This window comes from Triticum urartu, chromosome 5A (genome assembly GCF_056163025.1).
Source record: "Triticum urartu cultivar PI428250 chromosome 5A, HENAU_Tu73, whole genome shotgun sequence".
Taxonomy (NCBI): Eukaryota; Viridiplantae; Streptophyta; class Magnoliopsida; order Poales; family Poaceae; genus Triticum; species Triticum urartu.
In genome coordinates, this window is record NC_141877.1 from 570821113 (window position 1) to 570845622 (window position 24510).

General features: G+C 47.6%; 2 protein-coding genes and 1 pseudogene across 6 annotated transcripts; 1 reads left to right on the plus strand and 2 right to left on the minus strand.

Annotated features, from left to right (window-relative positions):
• Positions 1 to 4230: 4230 nt before the first annotated feature.
• On the minus strand, positions 4231 to 8742 carry LOC147972956 (uncharacterized; annotated as a pseudogene). The gene is made up of 2 exons (XR_015602710.1): positions 6724 to 8742; positions 4231 to 5457 (listed from the first exon to the last, which is right to left on the minus strand). The product of XR_015602710.1 is annotated as an uncharacterized LOC147972956 (transcript).
• Positions 8743 to 8867: 125 nt separating this feature from the next.
• On the minus strand, positions 8868 to 16106 carry LOC125510638 (uncharacterized). Of its 4 annotated transcripts, XM_048675881.2 has the most exons (9): positions 15884 to 16106; positions 14065 to 15189; positions 13392 to 13600; positions 13122 to 13196; positions 10565 to 12962; positions 10381 to 10423; positions 10040 to 10287; positions 9721 to 9831; positions 8868 to 9594 (listed from the first exon to the last, which is right to left on the minus strand). In XM_048675881.2, the coding sequence occupies exons 2-9, from the start codon at positions 15138 to 15140 to the stop codon at positions 9366 to 9368; spliced, it is 4389 nt and encodes a 1462-aa protein (XP_048531838.2). In that variant the 5' UTR covers positions 15141 to 15189; positions 15884 to 16106; the 3' UTR covers positions 8868 to 9365. The 4 variants fall into 4 exon arrangements, with proteins under 4 accessions (XP_048531838.2, XP_048531837.2, XP_048531836.2 ...); XM_048675880.2 differs by having other exon boundaries at positions 10565 to 13196; XM_048675879.2 differs by having other exon boundaries at positions 13122 to 13600.
• Positions 16107 to 16244: 138 nt separating this feature from the next.
• Positions 16245 to 19740, plus strand: LOC125510639 (asterix-like protein). The gene is made up of 3 exons (XM_048675882.2): positions 16245 to 16483; positions 16786 to 16886; positions 19446 to 19740. The coding sequence occupies exons 1-3, from the start codon at positions 16313 to 16315 to the stop codon at positions 19507 to 19509; spliced, it is 336 nt and encodes a 111-aa protein (XP_048531839.1). The 5' UTR covers positions 16245 to 16312; the 3' UTR covers positions 19510 to 19740.
• The last annotated feature ends 4770 nt before the right edge of the window (positions 19741 to 24510 follow it).

Genomic DNA, 24510 nt, shown 5'->3' on the forward strand with positions numbered 1-24510 from the left:
CCTCTCCCTAGTCCTATTAGGACTAGGAGAGGGGCCGGCCACCTCTCTCTCCCTCTCCCCTTTAAGGAATCCTATTAGGAATAGGATTGAGGGGGGGAGTCCTACTCCCGGTAGGAGTAGGACTCCTCCTGCGCCTCCCTCCTTGGCCGGCCAGCCTCCCCCCCTTCATCCTTTATATACGGGGGAAGGGGACACCCCAAGACACACAAGTTGATCCTTGAGATCGTTCCTTAGCCGTGTGTGGTGCCCCCTGCCACCAAATTCCACCTCGATCATACCGTTACAGTGCTTAGGCGAAGCCCTGCGTCGGTAGTACATCAAGATCGTCACCACGCCGTCGTGCTGACGGAACTCTTCCTCGACGCTTTGCTGGATCGGAGCCCGAGGATCGTCATCGAGCTGAACGTGTGCTAAGAACTCGGAGGTGCCGGAGTAACGGTGCTTGGATCGGTCGGATCGGGAAGAAGACGTACGACTACTTCCTCTACGTTGTGTCAACGCATCCGTTGCGATCTACAAGGGTACGTAGATCATACTCTCCCCTCGTTGCTATGCATCACCATGATCTTGCGTGTGCGTAGGAATTTTTTTGAAATTACTACGTTCCCCAACACATCTATTACAAGAACATGATCAATCTCATACATTACATATATCATTCATCACATCCTTTTGGCCATATCACATCACATAGCATACCCTGCAAAAACAAGTTAGACGTCCTCTAATTGTTGTTTGCATGTTTTACGTGGCTGCTATGGGTTTCTAGCAAGAACGTTTCTTACCTACGCAAAACCACAACGTGATATGCCAATTGCTATTTACCCTTCATAAGGACCCTTTTCATCGAATCCAATCCGACTAAAGTAGGAGAGACAGACACCCGCTAGCCACCTTATGCAACTAGTGCATGTCAGTCGGTGGAACCTGTCTCACGTAAGAGTACGTGTAAGGTTGGTCCGGGCCGCTTCATCCCACGATGCCGCCGAATCAAGATAAGACTAGTAACGGCAAGCACATTGAACAAAATCAACGCCCACAACTACTTTGTGTTCTACTCGTGCATAGAATCTACGCAATAGACCTAGCTCATGATGCCACTGTAGGGGAACGTAGCAGAAATTCAAAATTTTCCTACGTATCACCAAGATCTATCTATGGAGAAACCAGCAACGAGGGGAAGGAGAGTGCATCTACGTACCCTTGTAGATCGCTAAGCGGAAGCGTTCAAGTGAACGGGGTTGATGGAGTCGTACTCGTCGTGATTCAAATCACCGATGATCCTAGCGCCGAACGGACGGCACCTCCACGTTCAACACACGTACGGAACGGAGACGTCTCCCATGCCTTGATCCAGCAAGGAGGAGGGAGAGGTTGATGGAGATCCAGCAGCACGACGGCGTGGTGGTGGATGCAGGGCGTCACAGTAGCAGGGCTTCGCCTATACTACGAGAGAGAGACGTAACGGGGAGAGAGGGAGGCGCCAGGGGCTGGTCTATGAAATCCCTCCTCTCCCCCACTATATATAGGAGGGCCAAGGGGGGGTGGTGCGCAGCCTAGGAGATCCAATCTCCTAGGTGCGGCGGCCAGGGGAGGTTTCCCTCCCCACCAAGGCACTTAGGGGTGCCTTCCACTAGTGGGACTCCTCCCCCATGGAAACCCTAGGCGCATGGGCCTAGTAGGGCTGGTGCCCTTGGCCTATGTAGGCCAAGGCGCACCCCCTACAGCCCATGTGGCCCCCCGGGACAGGTGGCCCCACCCGGTGGACCCCCGGGACCCCTCCGGTGGTCCCGGTACAATACCGATAACCCCGAAACTTGTCCCGACGGCCGAAACAGCACTTCCTATATATAATTCTTTACCTCCGGACCATTCCGGAACTCCTCGTGACGTCCGGGATCTCATCCGGGACTCCGAACAATATTCGGGTTACTGCATACACATATCTTCATAACCCTAGCGTCACCGAACCTTAAGTGTGTAGACCCTACGGGTTCGGGAGACATGCAGACATGACCGAGACGTTCTCCGGTCAATAACCAACAGCGGGATCTGGATACCCATGATGGCTCCCACATGTTCCACGATGATCTCATCGGATGAACCACGATGTCAAGGACTTAATCAATCCCGTATACAATTCCCTTTGTCTATCGGTATGTTACTTGCCCGAGATTCGATCGTCGGTATCCAATACCTAGTTCAATCTCGTTACCGGCAAGTCTCTTTACTCGTTCCGTAACACATCATCCCGTGATCAACTCCTTGGTCACATTGCGCATATGATGATGTCCTACCGAGTGGGCCCAGAGATACCTCTCCGCTTACACGGAGTGACAAATCCCAGTCTCGATTCGTGCCAACCCAACAGATACTTTCGGAGATACCTGTAATGCACCTTTATAGTCACCCAGTTACGTTGTGACGTTTGATACACCCAAAGCACTCCTACGGTATCCGGGAGTTGCACAATCTCATGGTCTAAGGAAATGATACTTGACATTAGAAAAGCTTTAGCATACGAACTACACGATCTTTGTGCTAGGCTTAGGATTGGGTCTTGTCCATCACATCATTCTCCTAATGATGTGATCCCGTTATCAACGACATCCAATGTCCATGGTCAGGAAACCGTAACCATCTATTGATCAACGAGCTAGTCAACTAGAGGCTCACTAGGGACATGGTGTTGTCTATGTATCCACACATGTATCTGAGTTTCCTATCAATACAATTATAGCATGGATAATAAACGATTATCATGAACAAGGAAATATAATAATAACCAATTTATTATTGCCTCTAGGGCATATTTCCAACAATGACAGTCACCTGTCATGGGGTCCAGATACCTGATTATGGACACAGTCTCATAACCAACGTATATCCCCGACTTACGGAGCAGGCCCATCGCCGATCGCTGAGGGGGTGGTATTGGTATATATACCTGGCAACCGAACAAGCGAAGGTGGGAAATTTTTGGTGCCGACCCTTGCACAAGCTGAACAGGAGAGTGGATGTTGTAGGCCGACGGTCTAAAGTTGATGAGATTGGCCGCGTGTAACACTGCGTGGCTCCAACATGTAGTTGGTAAATTACAACCCTGAAGGAGCGGTCGGGCAATGAATTTAATTCTTTTAATTAATGCCTGGGCAAGTCCATTTTGTGTATGAACATGCGGTACCAAGTGCTCAACTTTGATTCCCATTGCCATGCAATAATCATCGAACGCCTTTGAAGTAAATTCTCCGGCGTTGTCCATTCGAATAGACTTTATACGATAATCCGGGAAATTATTCCTCATTTGTATGATCTATGAGATCAATTTTGCAAAGGCATGGTTCCGTGTTGACAGCAGGCAAACATTGGACCATTTAGAGGAAGCATCAATGAGCACCATGAAGTACCGAAACGTCCCCGTGAGGGGCTGAATTGGACCGCATATGTCCCCTTGGATACGTTCCAAGAACGCGGGGATGTCATCCCTCACCTTGAGGGGCGATGGCCTAATGACTAACTTCCCCTTAGCGCATGCGGAGCACACGAAATCATCGAGATTCGGGAAGTTCTTCACGTTAACATTATGGCCATGCGAGTTATTAATTATATTTCTCATCATCCTAAGTCCGGGGTGGCCTAACCTATCGTGCCAGAGGCAGAAGAGTTCAGAGCTTCTAAAAACGGTCTTGAGGGTAGTGTACACAGGCGGTGCTAATATTTTAGTGTAGTATAGCCCTGTGTCGAACGAAGGAAGCCTTTCGATAACATGTTTACCATTTGCATCCCGCTTTGTGATAAGTAGGCACTCCTTGCCGTTCTCATCATCGGTCTCAGCATGAAAACCATTGGCGCGGATGTCTCTAAAGCTCAAAAGAGTACGAGTCGACTCCGGGTACAACAACGCATCATTAATGATCAAAGTTGTTCCCATAGGAAGTATAATAGTGGCTCGTCCGGAGCCAACTATGTGCGAACCGCAGTCGGCGATTGTCATAATACTTCCCGGAGATTTTTTAATAGACTCAAAGTACTTAGTTTCTCGTAAAATGGTATGTGTAGTTGCGCTATCAGCAAGGCACGTTTCTTCCATTCAGGCGCCACACGCATTCTAAAATATGACATATAATTAATGTAATAAGGAAGACGCTACATTAATAATAAATGCACACATTCCAGAACATAACATACTATCATGTATAAATAATGGAATAAATGTCATCCAATCGCCAAAGTAAAGAATAAGTTTATGCTCTCATAGAGCTTACAACCAAATCGAATTTATTCGAATTTGTTGTATCAAATCACGGAATCATGATAACCAAAGGGGTATGCTAAGTAGACTCGGTGAAGAAGCCATTGATCTCAGCCGCAATCTCCATACTAGTGAGTTGATCCTCCTTAGAAATCATCTTGGAGGCAACATCAACATCTAGTTGCGGCACCGCCGAGGCCACCATGTGGTCAACCTCCATGGCAACGTTGGTGTCACTAGAGACAGCCAAAGCCGCCGCGATGGGCACCACGGGAGTCGCCGTGATGGGCGCAGCAGGGGGCGTAGAGATCATCACGGGTGCTGCCATGGGCGCCAGTGGTGCTCCCTCCTGAACCAAGGCGAGGTGCGTCTCACCCGCCTTCCGGGCCTTATATGCATCAACGACCTCCTGTGGTGCGCGACACTGGCGGGAGAAATGCTCCACCGAGCCACACCGAAAGCAGTCCTGAGGTCTCTGCCCCCCCCTTGCCCGGCTTTTGCTGCTTAGCCGGGGCGGAGGGCTGAGGGCCCTTCTTCTTGCCCTTGCGGCCCCTCTTCTTCCGTTGAGGCTTGCGAACTTTGAGAGCATTCACCTCCTGGCGAGAACTCCCCCCAAGTGGTTGCGCGGCAAAGTTCTTTTTTAGAACCTCGTCCTGCGCCTCTGCCACCTGGAGGACGTCAATCAACTCTGAATACCTCGTGTAGTTGCCCTGGCGGTAGTTCCGTGCGGACAGGACCGCGTCAGGGTGGAAAGTGGATAGGGTTTTCTCAATCTTCTGAGTGTCGGTAATCTGAGTACCACACATCTGAAGAGTCGTACAAATCCGGTGTAGAGCCGAATTGTACTCCCCAACCGTCTTGAAGTCCGCAAACCTCAGACGGATCCACTCTGCCTCTGCACGTGGCTTAACAGTGTACTTCAGCCGCTCAAACCGCTGCTTAAGAGCGGTCCAAAGGCCAGAAGCACTCCGTTCAGCCATATACTCGTCTTTCAGAGTAGGTGACAGGTGATGACGGAGAAAATGTAGAGCCCGCGCATTCTCAGTTTCAAACTTGGGATCGGTGGGGGCCAGCTGGGTCCCCTTACCGATCGCCCTCAGGAAGGTTCTGCCCTGGAGAAAAATCTCACAGTCCGAAGCCCATGACAGGTAGTTCATCCCCGTCTGGGCCAACTCAGCAAACTCCTTGTGGACAATTCCGGCCATCTGCAATTTATGCAAAAATCATGAGATTACAGCAGGTAATCTTTTGCACAAATGCGATGTTGATAAACTTATTCAATTAAAATGACGTTCCAATATTTAAAACATGTTGTTATATGACTTACTAAATGATTAAGAGTGCTAAACAATTAATCTACAACAGTAAAATCATATAATAATATCATGTTACAAAGGATAGCATGTTAAGCGCATCTCGTATGTCAAAACTAGCCCAAAAATTGAATTCCCGAGGCATTTTAAAACCCAAATACGTGTTTTCAGTGAAAACAGACAGTTCCAGAGGCTTCTACGCGAAATATTACAGCAGGAATAAAACTTGCGTAAAATCTGGAAACTACGGGGGCTAAATTGCAAAAATCCCGCGCTACAGCCGGCACCCCTTTTTTTTATGGAGGGATCCCCACAGCCGCGGCCCATCCGGCCCAGGAGCCAGCCAGGCCGGCCCAGCAGCCGGCGGCCTTTCCCGTAGCGACGCTAGGGTTTCCCCTAGCGCCCGCATCGGGGTGCGGCGGCGGCGCGCACGCGGGCGCGGCCGGGGCTGGCCAGGCGCGCGCGGCTCGCCGGAGCGGCGACCAGGGCCGGCCAGTGCAGCCAGCGGCCACGGCGCGGCCGGCACGGCTAGGGGCCACGGCGCGGCGCGGCCGGCGCGACCAGGGGCCATGGCGCGGCGCGGCCGGCGCGGCCAGCGGCCACGGCTCGTGTCGGTGGCGGCGGCCACTGCTCGCGGCGGCGAGCGCGCGCCAGTAGGCCTGCGCGGGCACGGCGGCCCTCGAAGCAGGGCGTGGCGGCTGCGCGTGCAACGGGCACGCGAGCGCGGCGACGGCAGCTGCGCTACGGCGCGCGGCGACGGCAGCCAGCAGGGCACGCGAGCGCGGCGTTAGCAGGACGTGGCGGCGGCAGCCAGCGGCGTGATGCCGGCGACTAGCGGGGTCGCTGCCAGTACGTCTCGGGATGCGATCTTCGTCGCGTTCATCCGGAACTCCGACGGCGCATGGCACATCTGGTGCTTTTGCGGCGGTACCGCGACCATCTCGATCGCGATGCGTACCGACTTCCTGTAGTGCAGTCAACAAGTTCCTCTTAGTCCAAGAACATCGACATTGGTCGGCGACGTATTCGTCAGCTCGGTTCTTGGGAGGAAAATCCACACCATAGGTAGATGAAATCCGAAAAATAAACTAATCGCAAAAACGAAATCGCGGTAACGAGAGGAATCCATTTTTGCAAAAAGGGGATCGGATCTTATACCTCCGCGGGATCGACGAAAGCCTGCGTGATGCAGGCTTGATGCAGAGTTGATGGAGCGAAGCGTGCTGATAACGTGTTCCGCAACTTCGCCGGCGAGCCCGGTCCGAGGTTGCGGAGCGAGAGCGAGCGTCGTAGACGAAGTAGTCGAACACGCGAAAGTAAATGACACAAAGAGATATGGAGGAAACCAGCTTTATTAATCAATGATCAGATATTACAATGATAGCTCCTCGTTGCTTTATATAGGGACTCCAGGGTCAAGGGATAAGTACCCACTTAACGTAAAGTGGGGGAAACGGCTGCCACCACCCGCTCGGTGGCCCCGGTTTCCCAACACGTACCATGTCCTCTGGTTCGGCAATTTTTTTTCGATAAAAGGGCCACATGGCCCCCATTTTCATTAAGAAAACAGAAGTCTAGATACAACCACCACACCACTTTTTTCCATCAGACCTGATGCATCACCTCATCAACTGATAAGCAACCTACATCCTAGACATATAACCATATCTATAGGATGCCAAATCACCCACTACCGGAGAGAGAATAGACTTTTAAACATCTTTTACAATTTGCACACCAGCCAAAACAATAGGCAAAACATACTACAGAATCGCCCAATTTCAGGTAGACACAAAACCCAGTCTTAGAGCAGAAGGATTCCACCCATATGTTCTTCTGTAGACTTCATTTGCTACCCGAGATAGCCTCTTGGAAACCTCCCTAAGCATTTTTTGCACACCTTTTCTCTGTAGAATCATCCATGAATCCAACAAAGAACACAGGGTAAATATTACATTGATAGGATTTGAAAGGAAAACACGTTGAAAACAGGATTTGTTCCTTGTTTTCCAAATTGTCCATATCAAAGCAGCACCAATAGAAACAATAGCCCTATCCTTTCCAGAATAGGATGGTATCCAGTTTTGACAAAGATCAAAGAAAGATAAAGGTAATTTCGGGTTACCTAGTGTACCGCATATCACATTCCATAAAAACCTAGCACAAGAGCACGAAAAGAATAGATGATCAATGCTCTCAGAAACGCCACAAAACTCACAGAAATTTGGTCCTTTCCACCCTCGTCTAGATAAGTTATCCTTGGTTAGGATCCTCCCTTTGATCACTAACCATATAAACGCTTTTACTTTTAGAGGTATTCTCAACCTCCAAAAAAGTTTAAAAGAAAAAGCAACAACTCTAGCTATAAGGTAATGATAAAGCGACTTAACCGAGAAGGATCCAGATTTAGTTAAAAGCCATTTAACTCTGTCAGGCTCCTCCGACAGAGTAACCTGACTACACATATCAAATAATTCATTCCATATTGTAAGAGTTTCTCCATAAAGACATCTCCTAAATCTAATACAATCAAAATCCTGGTTAAAGACTTTAGCAACAGTAACATGTTGACAGAAAGTTAAATTATACATGGTTCGGCAATTAGCAACCTCTCTGTTGTTAGTTGTACAGTTCATGGGTGCAACTTCACTTATCTGCAGTTAGCTCTACCAGTTCGTCAGTAAACTGAAGACTATAGATTGTACTAATGCATGACCGACAGAAGATTGCTCAAGTTATCAACGCTCCTTTCAGTTTCGATTTAACATAAGGTTCATTTTCAACAGTTCAAGTTTGGTTGCCCTGTTGGAGACGACGCTTTCTCGTGCCAAAAAAAGCACTTTTTGGTGTCCTAAATTTTACTCCAAGCCCTAAAACAGGGCAGCTATTGGAGATGCTATAAGAATAGGGGGCATCGCTCGCGCCCAAGCTCTTCCATTCCAGAATTGCGTGGCACCGGTGAAACCAAGAACAAGATTCATGCCCTATCAGGTACGACGTGCCACACAGAGCTAAGAGCTTGCGTTAACCCTGACGTGCAGTTGGAAGCCCAGCATCTCTTTTTGTCAAGTCAGTGTGATTACAATGCAACAACAGGGAGCAGCTGCAGGGTGCATCGCTCGCGCAAGCTTTTCGGAATCATGGGATGCCCTAAAATAGAGCAGCTGCAGGGTGCATCGCTCATGCCCAAGCTTTTCGGAATTACTTGCCGCATAAATGGATATGTCTAGTCTAGATTCTAGATGCATCCATTTCTCCCACAAGTAATACCGGACGAAGGGAGTATCAGGTACGACGTGCCATACAGAGCAAGAACTTGCGTTAATGCTGACGTGCAGTTGGAAGCCCATCACCTTTTCTTGTCAAGTCAGTGTGATTACAACGCAACAACAGGGAGCAGCAGCAGCTGGGAAGGCCTCTTCCTCCCTCGACACCCCGCCCATCCAACACTCACACTAGCTCAACCCACGGAAACCCCGCCACAGCCGGGCCGTTTTCCCCGGCGACGACAGCCATCGGCGCGTCATCTGGCACCGCCGGAGAAGGCGGTGCACAGGGTCCCGGACACTGTCTCAGTTCCAAAGCACATTCTTGCCCTGTGTGCAAAAGGGCATCGACACAACACGTTCCGTCCCTGCACCCCATCCCAAAATACGCTACTTCACACGAAGTTAAACTCCTACGTAACACCCTCCTAATTCCTCACTACCGCATCAGTATGACCACATATTACTCCTCAAGTCACCGACCGAGCAACTCTACTTTTTTACTTAGGGGCGAGCCAGCGAGCGAGCGGGCGGCTACTTCAGTGAGCGACACCGGACCCTTTTCAGCTCTGAGACCGGAGTGGAAGAACCTCCGGCATGCTTCCGGATGGCTCCGACGCAGAGAGGCCTTTTAGGACCAGAGCCGTAGCCGGCGTGCAGTCTCTTGTATTCGTTCAGCTTTATGAACTGATGGGTCATGGCCCACTGCTCGATTTGGTGTAGCGCCGACGCGTAGTCCTGGAAGCTGGGCAACTTCTCGACTCTGAAACAAACAGGGGAGGGCAGGCATAAAAACAGCAAATTTTGAATAGGTTGACGTATAGAGCATCATGTTCTATTGAAAATGCTAGAGGCAATCTTTCGAGCTGTAACTGAAGTATCATCATACCTTGACAAGGAGCCTTGTAGCCCGCCAAGCCTCGCATCGAAGGTTTCCAGAACCTCAGATAAGAGTTTACAGTCCTCCTCCTTTCCGGAGGTGCTTGTCTCGTTCGGTGGCCTGGCAAAAAATCACAAGATGAAGACTCTCAAAGTCATAGAAACCAGAAAGAAAGAAATTGCTGGTTATGAAAGGGTTATAGCGCTTCGACCAAACTCAGATTTTTTTTCCGCTAGATTTTTGCATAAGCCGCTCCTAAGGCACTAAAAATTAGGATGGTAGCTGGTATGTTAAACTGGGATAGCATTCAAAAGTAAAAGATGCTTACATGTTTTCACTTTGCATGAAGTTATTGGTGTCGCTGGCAAAAGGTTGAACTGGGTCAGATATATCACTGAGCATCAGTTTACAAATGTGGTACACAATGGCTTCACCGCAATCAGCAACTTTTGCTGCAAGAAGTCTCGCTGACAGAGCAGGAAGGAGACACTGAATCAAGCTGGTCGTTAAAGTAAGTCTTCTCCGAGCTCGAGAAACGAAGGTGCTATTTTCCGTCATTGCTTTTTCACCGTCAACCTGTTATGCACGATAAGTTTGTCAGTCAATATGAAATTGATGTGGCGACAACAGGCGTTTTCATGCAATATGTGAGGTATACAAGTATACAACCTTCTCAGTCAATGTGGAATCGGCCCAAGCCAACTCAGGTGTCCTGCATAGAAAGAACACAAAGCATGCATTAGCCTCTTGAACATGTATGCCAAAGCAAGTTAAACAGAAGAGCCCAAATACATGATTCCTGCAAAATAAATATGATTTTGTGAAGGACAATTTTCTAATTCCAAGCAATCACCTTCTACATTGCAGTCTCCCACCCTCGAACATGGCTTGTGCATGCGATGCTAAAACATCTGCTGTTGACCTTTTCCGCTTCTTAGACCGTGAACCCACCTCGTCATCAAACTTCATAACTGGCAAACCGCTTGGGTGTGAAGGTTTGCTTGCTGAGAGCAGGATACTTTCCTGAGGAAATCCAACGTGGCTATAATCAAGTTGTCCAACCTTCTTAAGCTCTGTTCTTCCAACAAATGCCGAGTCGGGGTCCTTGGACAAGCTCAGAGCAGGCAGCTGAACACGAACAGTCTGCGTCATGGGAAGCTGCATATCTGAATCATGTTTGCCAACTTCCTTAAGCTCTGTACCTCCAGTAAATGATGATTTCGGGTCCTCGGACAAGCTCACAGCAGGCAGCGGAACATGAATAGCCGGTGTTATGGGAGGCTGCATATCTGAATCGTGTTTGTCAACTTCCTTAAGCTCGGTTCCTCCAATAGATGACGATTTCGTGTCCTCGGGTAAGCTCACGGTAGGCAGCGGAACATGACTAGCATGTGCCATGGGAAGCGGTATATCTGAATCATGTTTGTCAACTTCTTTAAGCTCTGTTCCTCTGATAAATGATGATTTCGGATCCTCGGATAAGCTCATAGCAGGCAGCTGAACACGAACAGTCTGTGTCATGGGAAGCTGAATATCTGAATCATGTTTGCCAACTTCCTTAAGCACTGTACCTCCAATAAAGGATGAGGTCGGGTCCTTGGACAAGCTCACAGCAGGCAACGGAACATGACTAGCCTGCGTCATGGGAGGCTGCATATCTGAATCATGTTTGTCGACTTCCTTAAGCTCTGTTCCTCCAACAAATGACGACTCAGAGTCCTTGGACAAGCTCGGAGCATGCAGCTGAACACGAACAGTCTGCGTCATGTGAAGCTGCATATCTGAATCATGTTTGCCAACTTCCTTAAGGTCTGTACCTCCAGAAAATGATGATTTTGGGTCCTCGGACAAGCTCACAGCAGGCAGTGGAACATGACTAGCCAGTGTTATGGGAGGCTGCATATCTGAATCATGTTTGTCAACTTCCTTAAGTTCTGTTCCTCCAATAAATGATGATTTCGTGTCCTCGGGTAAGCTCATGGTAGGCAGGGGAACATCACTAGCCTGTGCCACGGGAAGCGGTATATCTGAATCATGTTTGCCAACTTCCTTAAGCTCTGTTCCTTTGATAAATGATGATTTCGGATCCTCGGATAAGTTCATAGCAGGCAGCTGAACACAAACAGTCTGTGTCATGGGAAGCTGAATATCTGAATCATGTTTGCCAACTTCCTTAAGTTCTGTACCTCCAATAAAGGATGAGTTCGGGTCCTCGGACAAGCTCACAGCAGGCAGCGGAACATGACTAGCCTGCGTCCTGGGAGGCTGCATATCTGAATCATGTTTGTCGACTTCCTTAAGCTCTGTACCTCCAACAAACGACGACTCGGAGTCCTTGGACAAGCTCGGAGTAGGCAGCTGAACATGAACAGTCTGCGTCATGGGAAGCTGCATATCTGAATCATGTTTGCCAACTTCCTTAAGCTCTGTACCTCCAGTAAATGATGATTCTGGATCCATGGACATGCTCACAGCAGGCAGCAGAACATGACTAGCCGGTGTCATGGGATGCTGCATATCTGAATCATGTCTGTGAACTTCCTTAAGCTCTGTTCCTCCAATAAATGACGATTTCGTGTCCTCAGGTAAGCTCATGGTAGGCAGCGGAACATGACTAGCCTGTGCCATGGGAAGCGGCGTATCTGAATCATGTCTGTCAACTTCCTTAAGCTCTGCTCCTGCGATAAATGATGATTTCGTGTCCTCAGATAAGCTCACAGCAGGCAGCGGAACATGACTAGCCCGTGTCATGGGAAGCGGCATATCTGAATCATGTTTACGAACTTCCTTAAGCTCTGTGCCTCCAATAAAGGATGAGTTCGGTTCCTCGGACAAGCTCACAGCAGGCAGCGGAACATGACTAGCCTGTATCCTGGGAAGCTGCATGTCTGAATCATGTTTGTCAACTTCCTTAAGCTCTGTTCCTCCAATAAATGATGATTTCGGATCCTCGGATAAGCTCGTAGCAGGCAGCGGAACATGACTAGCATGTGTCATGGGAAGCTGCATATATGAATCATGTTTGTCAACTTTTTTAAGCTTTGTTCCTCCAACAAATGACGAGGTCGGGTACTCGGACAAGTTCATAGCAGGCAGCTGAACATGACTAGTCTGTGTCAAGGGAAGCTCCGTATCTGAATGATTTTGGTCAACCTTCTGAACCTCTGCTCCAATAAATGATGAGTTGGGGTCCTTGGACAAGCACGGAGCAGGCAGCTGAACAGTAGTCTGTGTCAAAGGCATCTGCATACCTGTATCATGTAGGTCAACCTTGTTAAGCTCTGTTCCAGTAAATAATGAGTTGGGGCCCTTGGACAAGCTCGGAGCAGGCAGCGGAACAGTAGTAGTCTGTGTCATGGGCGGCTGTACATCTGAATATCCAGTATCAGTTGAAGAGTGTACCATCGTACCAGGATGTGCCGCCCATACACCTTGGGTTGCCAGTGCTTCGTCGCGGTATAGGTGGCTCCTTTGACCATCCACGCCTGTCACAAACTCTTGATAAGGGTTAGCAAAATTGTCAATCAATTCCAAATTAGTATCACTAGATACACTCTGTTGCTGCTGCTGCATTGAAGTATGGCCAAAAGATAACAGGAGATCGCCATTTGTCCCCAGGCTAGTCATTGAATTGGACTCACTAACATCATTTTGACAATCCCCTAAAGGAAAAATAGTACCTGGCATGGTTTCCCATTGAGAAGCTGAAGAATAAGATAAACCACATGACTGGGAAGTAGATTGATATTGTTGAGTCCAAGAAGATCCATCAGAGACAGTTGACTCAGTCGCCCCAGCTTGTGTAATATATGGGACAGTATTAGTGATGAATGTAGCAGAAATGCTTTCCGCTAATTTAGCCTTTTTTTCAAGGTCAACAATATTTTCACTGCATTTCATCACATTTAATTATATTAAAATTTCAGAAATGCAAAATAACAAATTTGGCTATGGTGTCAAAAATATATATTTCACTCATAGAGTATTAGTTCTGGTGCTCCTAGCAGAGTAAGCTAAATCAATCAAAATGCCATTAGCTAAGAAAGCATACTGAAAATATATCTTACATTTTTTTGTTACCACTATTACTATAGGTGTTTCCAGGCATCATTTTGCTGTTTCAGCAACAGCAGAAAGAAGCATTGGCATTAATAATGGAGCATCAACAACTAAACTAATAATTGCACCTTTATGTAGCAAGAGTTTCAAGATTTATATTCAATAGAATAACTACAATTCTGTGCGAGAGAGCTTGCAGGTTTCTAGTTTGAACTTAAAAGGAGAGGGGGAAATCAAGACTTCAGTCACATAGTCACAGCAATGATAAGATGAGATTGCAAAATTTCCGTTTACCCTTTCTGTAACATTTCATATGTCTGTGCAAAGGTATCACTTGATGCTCCAAATGAATTTAGGAGTGAATCAATTTCCATTTGCTCTTCACAATCATAAAGGTTCATTTCACTATCTACAGATCCATCTGCACCATTAACAAATGAACTGAACTGTCTGTCCTGGCTTATTGTCAAATCAAAAGATTCGTCGTGGCCAGGATATCCCCCCTGTTCAGCAGAATGCATTTCACCTCGATGTTCACAAACATGGCTTGTGGTTGCTTCTTTCTGTTCATTCACTTTGAGCTCAAAAGATGATATGTCTTGATCATTATCATACAGGAGATCAGCAGAGTTATGTAAGTTATACATAGCGCTGGTATTTGTGACCGTGGTTTCAGCCTCTCCAGGGAAGGGTAAAAAGTTTGAGGTGAAAGACGGACTTGCTAAACAGCCATTGTCCCAAACAATTTGATGCTGCATGGTATTCCCACCTGAAAGTTCTGTGTTATTGAAAGTCAAGTCACTGCACTCTTCATTAGCCGCCTCCAAAGCCTGTTGCATTTGCATAAGAGCAGCCCAGGTCCCATCCTGCGTGTCTGCAATGCAGTCATCGCTTTGCATAGGGCTGCTATATGGATAACACGCAATTCCTGTGCTGCAGCTACTCCCAAATGAGATAGCTCTGTCGTCATAACCGTCCGTGTCATGAGAAGTTATTTCTTCTACATGATCAAGGCAGGAGGATGCATTAGAAGGTCTACTGCGATGTGCGGTATTTATGCCAATATTTTGCACCTGGTTTCCATCCGGTGCTAGAGGCTGAAGTGGTCTGAAAAAGTGGTCAAATTGTTGATATTCCCTGAGTGCAGCAGAAGCATTATTCAGAACAAAATCTGGAACGCTTGGTACAAATCCTTTATCTTGAAAGCCTTGCGTTGAAACTGGATAACTGTACTGGCAAGCCCGGTTAAAATATTCCTGATTAGCATCTTGTGGAAAACCAAATGTGCTTCGGTCGACTGACAAATCTTTTGCACCAGATCCATCTACTTTTGCCAACGTTTTGGCACAGTTGCCAGACTGGAACTGCATTTTGACTGGTTGACTGGGTGACCACTGGTTTCCTGTCAAGGGAGAGTACCTACAGTCGAAAAATTAAGCATGAGAGAAATATTAGTCGAGGTCAAATGAGGGTGCATAACAGAACACTATCTATTTCCTCCTTAAAAGAGCATGTAACTCTGCTTTCTTCCCTTGAAATTATTCACATTTCAGTAACTCGGTCGATTTGCAGACATGCAAATCAGCAAGAGGGCACATCTCAAAACCACATGCATTACACGACACTTGAATCTTCATCACAAAAATCATACAAACTAAATTAAATCAGAGCATTCGAACAGATTAGTAGGCTATAATTCAGTATCTTAATAAAAACAAACTTGCACTCCTACACTGACGGACTGACCATGACCCCTCCTCAATTACCTATCACCACCACCAAGAACCTTCCACGCATGTGGCCAGCAAGCCAGTAAAACCAAACGCACGCCACAGCCGAATACCATCCAGAAACCACAACAGTAAGGCAGCACTCCTACCCAAAATCAGGAACCGAGCTTAACACCACCACCACACCTAATTAACTAACTAAAACCCTAAGGTACTGTTTGAGCACGCCACAAAATACGCACGCATAGAGCGCGCCCCCAGCACCGCTCGACTAGCCCGACATTGCGGAGCCGAGCCGAGCCTAACCGCTTACCCGGAGAGCCGAACCCAGGCGGCCACGCAACGCAAACAAGAAAGGTTTAGCGAGGAGCCGCAGGGCTTACCGAGGAATGGCGACGCGCGGCAGGCGGCGGCCGAGGGCGCGGTGTGGCGGCGCGAGGGTGGAGCTCCTCCGCGCGACCTCCCCGCGGCCGGCCGAGCTCCCCGGCTAGGGTTTTGGAGGGACGGCGCTGGTGGGTGGAGAGTGAAGTGGGGGAGAGGGAGGCGCAGCAGGGTGTCGTCAGAGCGGCGACAGGAAAGGGGAGCGGAGGCGGAGTGAAGTGGTGGGGGCGTGGTCGGGAAGACTCGCGCTTTGACTTTTCAACCCGCGTCGGACGAAAAGCGGCGGCGTGGGGGCCAGGCCGTGGGCCGTGCCGGGCCGGGCGCCCGGGCCCAAACTTTTTTTAGCCATTCAGGTGTACTGTACTGTCTTCTCTCTCGGTTTCCTGTCCTTGGTTCAGATCGTCTTTTCAGATCAGGAAAAAAAAGGAGAGATGAAGGAGGCGACGGCGTCGGGGGGCGGCGCGACGGCGACGGCGAACGACCCGAGGCAGCCGGCGACGGCGAGGCCGTACGCGCCGCCCAAGCTGTCGTCGCAGGACCTGCCCGTCGACTACGCGGGCTTCCTCGCCGTCGTCTTCGGCGTCGTCGGCGTCATGCTCCACGTACGTACTCCAAGCAAGCAAACGATCCCCACCACGCCTCCACCCTCGCGCCTCCTGTCTGTCCCCGCTCCCATCGTCTCGCCGCACCGCATCGATCTAGGTTTATCGGTAGGGAGTGGCAGCTGGGTGGGTAATTGGATCTGGGCGAGCTAGTGTCTTAGTAGTAGACAGATCTGTAGGCTCCTTCGTAGTTGGCCGAGATGTCGCGTTCGTCTTAGTAAATCCGATGCTGCTAGAACACTGTCTGATTTTGATTCGTGTTGGTCCCGTTGTGAGGTTGACTTTGCTGTGTGGTTTTGCAGTACAAGGTGTGCTCGTGGATCGCCATCATCTTCTGCGCGCAGTCGCTGGCGAACATGAAGAACTTCGAGAATGACCTCAAGCAGCTCTCCATGGCTTTCATGTGAGTTTCCTTCACATTTGTGTGGTTTATTTATTTGTTAATCTAGGATTTCAGCTAGCATACAGTTAAAATCTAGATAATCGAGCAGCAGCATATACCTACCTTTGCACTGGGTGGGTCACTTGACATCGTGTACTTGTATATTTACTGGGGATTCTCAATTGCCGTTTAGTTTTTTCTTGCAACTTGTGGTGGAATTGTGCAATTAAACAGCGTCGTAGTTTTCCCCCTTTTGGCCGTTTGCTACCAGAGCTACTTAATATTGGATTAATGATTTATGAGTTGCAACGTTGAGACAGAATAGGATTTGTGGCTTTACTCTGTAAGTCTTGATGGAAGCAAGTCAGAACGCTATTTTAGGCCTTTTGTTATGTTATTGTTAATGTTATAGAAATGCGTCTTCACATTGATCTTAAGATCACCCTGAACTTTGGTCCTTGCTGTTTTTAAGAATATTAACTTCCAATTTCTGACATGTGTGGCAGAGTTCCTAGCAAAATGCTGTCATACCGCATAGATGTTCTAACTAGACATGTCAATCCTGGGAGCTAAAAACAGTGTGTGGCTGTGGGCTAAAATATCAATCGATTATTATAGACAGCTTGTTCATTCTCTTCTAAATTCTACCGGTTGTCCAAGTACAAGAAGGAACTAATAAACTGTCACCTGATAAAGGACATTATGTGCCTTATATGGGAAGCCTTTTATTTATTCTTACAGAGTTACAATAAATTAAAGAAGTGTTTCTGTGTTGGCTTTTGCTCATCTTGTTTGGTTCTGGTGCTGGATCCTATTGATCATGTTTTGACAGTCCTTTGAACTGTCAGTGTAGGACCATGTACTACCTCCGTCCGTGTTTATTAGCCCCCTTTGTATTTTGGGTCAAACTTTGACCTTTGATTTAACTAACAAAAAATAAGTTATATACCATAAAAATATTATCATTGGAAACCTCTTTCGAATATGAATCCAACAATATAAGTTTTGTGGCATATAACTTAAATTTTGATGGTCAAATCTACGGTCAAAATTGGGCACAAAATATGAAGGGTACCAATAAACCCGGACGGAGGTAGTACAATGGAAGGTGCTTAGAGAGTTGCTTGTAAAAATAAACCGTTTTTCTTAAGCACCAGTGCTTGTTTCTATACTAGAGGTGCCTAATTAAGCATCTGTGATATACAAATAAGCAACGGTGCTTAAGGACAAACCGGTTTGTTTTCACAAGAACCTCTCGAAGCACTTTGCATTGAACATGGCCTAAAAAGTTCTGTAAGGATGTTTACTTTCTCATGGGCTAGCAGTTGTGGCCTAGACTTCAAGATCTAGCTTTTGTTTTGTTTGGCATGCACATGAATGCCGCCTTGCTGCTCTGTCATCTACTCCCTCCGTCCCAAAATTCTTGTCTTAGATTTGTCTAAATACGGATGTATCAAGTCACGTTTTAGCACTAGATACATCTGTATCTAGACAAATGTAAGACAAGAATTTTGGGACGGAGGGAGTATATTATAGTGGAATCCGGATGGAAGCTTGTTTGGGAAAAGAAACTAAACAAGTGTTAGGCAGAAGGCAAATGACATTGTGTGCTGTAGTTGTGTATTTATCAGAGCAAATTTTAGGGATGGTTTGTCTTTGCATTGTTAAGGAACAGTTATCAGCAACCTGTTCGTTCAAGCATCGATCGCATTCCCAAGCAGAATTGTATGTCTATGGTGAAACAGCAGGCTACTTGTTACAGTAAAAGGGATTGTCATGAGTAGATATTAGCTGGTTGTTAGTGTTCCATTATTGTCAGTGGAGTTGACTTATCATGGATATTAGTGAAGGTCAGTTTGGCAATGTGGTGCAAAGTAAATAAGAAGTGGAGAGCACACACTAATAATTTTGACTAATGGAAATGATTTGCTCAGTAAAGTGATATTAAAGTTGAATGCCCTTTCATGTTCTCACCATTTTGCATTTGTGGATTGGTTATCATTGTTCGTGAAACTTAGTGTAAAGGCTGCTTCCCTCTGAACCAAGTGGAAATGTAATTCCATGTGCCAATAGGATATTTAGGATAGCAGGAACTGTGTTCAAGGTACTTCATATATCCACTTATCATTTGGGGTTTGGATGTTTGCTCTTTATCACCACCCAAGTATCTACTCTTATCTATCTGTTTGTTTACTTGGTAGAGTTGAGAGATAAAGGATAAAGATGGGTTTTAGCATGAAAACATCATCTACTAACTGAACAACATGTCTCAAGCCACTATTATGAATAGAGATAGGAAGGGGGCCTACATAGGAAAACAATCTCCATCTGCCCATCCCCAAAGAAATTTTGATGCGTAGTTTCAGTGGGTAGTATTTTCACTTTCCATAGCCAGTTGTGCTTTACCAAAACAATTATCCACATCCCCTAGAAAAAACATATCCACATACCATGCTTTGTCTACAGTTTCCGAAATCTTGTTTTACTAGTGCTATAGTATTTGGCCCTTGATTTCCTGATGTAAGTTCATAAAAAGAAATAGTAGCTTATTTATTCAACTGAAATTTGCAATATTGCCAGGTTTGCTGTCATGGGTTTGGTGACGAACTATTTCGGGCCTCGCCCAGGCGGCACAAAACGCTAATCTGCACACCATGCGCCATATGAAGTTTCCTGTTAAATTTTTGGTGCCTCGAAGCTACTGGCATGGTGGCGCCCACCCACACTTCCGAATCATTGAGTCGGGCACGCGTCAAATGTACCACCTCATTTGTAGGGACCAAGACATGTATCATGATGCTCAGTAATCTATTTGCACGGTACTTGTTCTTCCAGTTTTATTATAAAGATAGTTGAAGGGTCTTTGCCTACATCACCACATTGATCAATCTCCTGTGAGCTTCTGGTTTTGTATTGTTTCATTTATCGGAGCAGCAATCACTTTTCCTCTCATGCATGATCAAGATCAAATATTGTTGATGTGGCCCTTGCTTTGTCTTCTTGTGTGGGCATGCAGTCGCCGCTCAGAAGAAACCTCTACTTATTCATTCAAAGAAAGGGAGCCTAACTTTACAAAATGAAATTGGAGCAAAGATGCCTCTCGGTTCTCAAACTTGTCGGCCAATCAAGTGCAGCCGTGTGAAGTGTCTAAACTACCCCTTCTTTGTGCCGTCGCCATGTGCACCACACTGGAACGCAGATCGTATCAGAAGAAATCAACTATACAAAGCATAAACCACGGGACCAGAACTCCCCCAAGACAAGAACTGTTTGGCCAAGCACTTCCTGCCTCCGTGTCTCACGGGGAGACGGTACTACTACGTGGGACGGTGAGGTTGCCATGGGTGGACGGTGGGACGCTACTTGCTGCCTCCTTGCTTCACCAATGGATCGCCCAGTGGCCGGTGTATTATGATAGTAACCTCTACGTATTTCTGAATATATAAGGCGTTTTTGCGGTCATACACGAACAAATAACAAAGGGATCCTAGCTACTGCTCCATCCGTTTTAAAATAGATGACCCAACTTTGTACTAACTTTATATCAAAATTAATACAAAGTTGGGTCACTTATTTTAAAACAAAGGGAGTACAAGACGAAGTCGAAGTGCTGTTATCGGCAAGGTTTACAATGCGTGTAAAATGATCGCAGTTCGTCAACGCTGGCATTGAGGGTGGAGTGGGTAAGATTGAGCTCTAACCGTGACCAGATAATTCAGATAGGTATGAAAAATGGTGTACTCTACTAGTAAGTAACTCTTGGCATAGCCGCCACCCTCATCATCAGCTCTGACTTTTTTTCCACAAGGCGCCAAACCCTACTTGCATCGATGAGTGCACCAGTGAATAGTGATAGCTTTTGTAGTATTGTACTACTAGTATTATTTAGCTTCTAGCTGGTCAAGAGCAACTCTGCCCGATCCCCTATCCAGCTGTGGAGGAGTGAAAATTTGGTTTTGCTCTAACCGACACCTGACCGATCCTAAAACTTAAAGAGGAGCAAGTTTTTTATTCCGTCTCCTATCCGACACCTAAATATACACAGTCACGACCGCACGAAGTAAAGTTCTACCTCTCTCACTCCTCCTCGCCCCCTTCCCCATCACCTCTTCACCGGCGCACCTCCTGGCAACCGCTCGTCGGCCCCGCCGCTACCTCATCGCCTCCCTTGGCCCTCGCCGCCCTTCTGCCCGACTCTGAGTCCGTTTGTCGGCCGTTGCAGTCACCGGAATCAAGGTGAAACGCCGCCACCGTTGTTGTCAAGGTGAAACACCGCCGCCGTCGCCATAACCACTCATCGCCATAACCGATTCGTCGGATTGCTCTTTTCTACATTTGGATCATTCAGCGTGTTTAAATTTGAATAATTCGGTTTGTAAGCTATATTCCTGATTTGCTTGAACATTCATATTTATGTTTAGTTTCTATATGTGTGTTAATATGTAGTTGCAATGTAAACTAGAATTGCATAGGTTAGAAAAAAAATTATACTCTGCTATATTTAAGGGATCAGTTAGGTCCGAGTCCGACCGAAACTTAGTAGAGTAAATATACCCCACTAAAGTTTACTCCGTCATTTACTCCTCTATTTTATAAGGGATCGGCTCCAACATAGTCTTTGGCATGCTGAACCGCACAAGGCTGTATATATGAAGGAAGAGAGGGGGAATTTCGTGGCCCTTGGAGGAGGGGTCCGAAACCAACCATAAATCTGTTTTCTCCACACATACGGACTCTAAAAACAGCCACGACTCCAAAATAACTTCAATAAAGTTAACGTCGTTTACTGGTAGTGTAGTACTCCCTCTGTCCCATAATATAAGAGCGATTTTTATACTACGTAGTGTAAAAGCCGTTCTTATATTATGGGACGGAGGGAATATATTATAGCCAGGTCGTGTTGCCAATTAGCCACGAGCTTAAGTCTTTGCTTCCTTGGCGTGTAGTATTTTGGAGTTGCAATCGCTGTCTTTTCAAGATGGTGCTTCCTTGGCGTGTGAGTATTTTGGAGTTGCAATCACTTTCATTATCTCACTTGTACGTGTATGCAGCCACAACCGATCGCCGGTTGGTTCAAAGAAAATCTTGCCCGATTTGGAGCTGCGCATATGATATTTCTCCCCCCAATGGCGTGGGGGCAGACAGCCGGAGGCACCAGAATCAAAGGTGAGATGACGAGAACCCGTCGTGATGGCACTGGGCATTTTCTTGGACCCTTGACATGATGGCGGCGCTTGGTTGGCTGGCTGGTCGCTCCCTTGTCGCTCTCGGCGTTTTCAACGCCTGCCCGCGTGCGCATGCGTCGCAGATCCACCATGCTCCCCATGACATGGGCTTGTTTTGCTAGCGTATGCGTTTCTTGTACAGAGCTCACCTCACCTCACACGGTTCTCTTGCCGTACTATCAGTTTGGTTTTTGGCTAGGAAATATGGCCGGTCAGGTTGATCTCTATCGAATTCTGAATACCCGTCATTACTCGAGTGCAACACTACGCCGAGTGTTTGGCTCTCTGCCGAGTGCCAAACCACGGGCATTCGGCAAACAGATATATGTCGAGAGTAGAACTCGGCAACGCGACAATGAGATGTTGTTGCCGAGTTGAAAACGCAAAGCACACGGCAAAGGAAGCGCACTTGGCAAACACAATAGATGTTGGGAGCCTCACACGGCAAAGAGATGCCATGTGGTATGTCCTAAGCCAGGGCGCTCAGCATACCACCTGCTACTGAAACATTTTGACCTGACAGATGGGCCATAGAACCCACCTGTCACTGAAACAGTTGCAAATTATTCGACTTTTTAAATAACATAAATCTAGAAACGTTGTCTTTGCCAAGAGCTAAGCCGGGGCGCTCGGCATCACACCTGCCACTGAAACACTTTGACCTCATAGGTGGGTCCTATGAGCCCACCTGTCACTAAAACATTTGCAAATATATATATATATATATATATATATATATATATGACAACACTATTCTAATCCCAGGATTAGAATAACTATTTGGATCACAGCCAGGCCCTATATATAGGAGCGACGAACTGTTTCCAAACTCCCGAAAACCCCACCAGACCGATTACAGAAAAAAACACCCCACCCCACCCGCTTGCCCCGATCCCCACCCTGGCATCCCTCGATCCCCTTCCCCGAGCGCCGCCACCCTCCTGGATCTCGCCGTCCCGCGCGCCTTCTCCCGCCGGCTGACCTACCCAAGGCGCCCCCACCAACTCCCGACGAGAGCCTCCGCATCCCGCGAGCCCCCCGTCGGCGAGCGTCTCCCTCCTCGTCGCCGGCGTCGTGCCCCCCGCCGGCTACACGGGCGCAGAGGCTCGCCGCGTGGCCCCCCTCCGCCGCCTCAAGGACCGGGTTACAGGCCCCGGTCTCCGGCCAAGCTGTCGTCCAGGGGTCAGACGTCTTGGGAGGTCACGCCGTATCCCGCCTGCATGCGTCCCTCGCCGACGCATCTCCAACTCACCATGGACGGCTTCCTCGCCGGGCTCGATCTTCTTCTCCAGCCTCCGTTATACGAGCCTACCTTTCCTCCGGCCGCAACAACACTCAAGCCGTTTGCCGCTGCTACCTCCGGCCGTTCAACTATGTAGCCCCAAGACGTCCACCGCCTCAGCCGCCCGGTTCCCACTGCTGCATTTGTCCATAATTTTGCACCCAGTTTATTCTTAGAGATGCTAAGTGATGCTTGCCGTTCTATGCTACTGCGAACATGGTGCAGCATGGCTCGTCGATGTCGTTCAAGAAATTTGCGTCTCCACTTGGGCTCCCCTGACCCGGTGCCTCTTGTGTTCTCTGACGGTCGCGTCGGTCGACTGGTCGAGGGTGTCAAACTGTCAATCGCCAGTGGAGTTTATCGTGGGACCAGACCACCGATCGATCGAGCATGCAGCATTCCGCCTGGCCGTGCGCTGCCAGAGGCAAAGCGCAACATGTTGTGCGACATCCGTGTCGGGCTTGTCTCCGGGTCTTCCGAGAGATCGATGGATCAGATGAAGATTTCCTACGAGCTAGAGATCAAGCTCTCATGGAAGAAATGGCCATAGCAGAACCGTGACCGGCATTGTTCGAGACATTGCCATCGCATGCGCACTCTTTTTGCTTTGCTTTTTAGTAGGTCTTTGTTTGCATGCGCGCGCTTTTCGGAAGTTAGGCCGCAGGTACTAGTGCTGCAGTGCACAGTTTGCTCACCGGCAAGCTTGGGGGTCTAAGAGGTGACCTGACATTGCCTCCAACTATCATTTAAGTTTTATTTGGTTCGGTCATCCATCCCACGCACGGAACGATGGACTACAGTCTGGAGGAGCTGGGAAGCAACAGAGCAATCAATGATCCAAATCGTCATTGGCAATAATTTAAGCAGTGGAGTTTATCTTAATATCAGTTAGTTTGTTTATCTAATATCAACCTCGCCTGAGATGTTCTCTCCGGTCTTGTGCAACAACGTTGGTTGTCCCACTGGAGCGAATAAAGGACCGCACGAATCTCCCTTCCACCCCCTCTCTACTTACTTCATTGTTTCTAAAATTTGGTCTTGCAGTCCAATTTGACTCCAGGTTGAAGTTTGATGCATATTATACGTGATTGTTGTACATTATATCCAACTACGAATGCATAAAACTTCTTATTTGATT

What these genes read in the sequence shown, in the direction of transcription:
- LOC125510638 (XM_048675878.2), bottom strand. Translation starts at nt 15,140, where the DNA reads ATGCAGTTCCAGTCTGGCAACTGTGCCAAAACGTTGGCAAAAGTAGAT. An exon ending in TATGAAATGTTACAGAAAGG is followed by an intron (nt 13,601 to 14,064) that starts GTAAACGGAAAT and finishes GATGAAATGCAG; the next exon opens with TGAAAATATTGTTGACCTTG. An exon ending in ATTCCACATTGACTGAGAAG is followed by an intron (nt 10,288 to 10,380) that starts GTTGTATACTTG and finishes CGTGCATAACAG; the next exon opens with GTTGACGGTGAAAAAGCAAT.
- LOC125510639 (XM_048675882.2), top strand. Translation starts at nt 16,313, where the DNA reads ATGAAGGAGGCGACGGCGTCGGGGGGCGGCGCGACGGCGACGGCGAAC. An exon ending in TCGTCGGCGTCATGCTCCAC is followed by an intron (nt 16,484 to 16,785) that starts GTACGTACTCCA and finishes GTGGTTTTGCAG; the next exon opens with TACAAGGTGTGCTCGTGGAT. An exon ending in CAGCTCTCCATGGCTTTCAT is followed by an intron (nt 16,887 to 19,445) that starts GTGAGTTTCCTT and finishes CAATATTGCCAG; the next exon opens with GTTTGCTGTCATGGGTTTGG.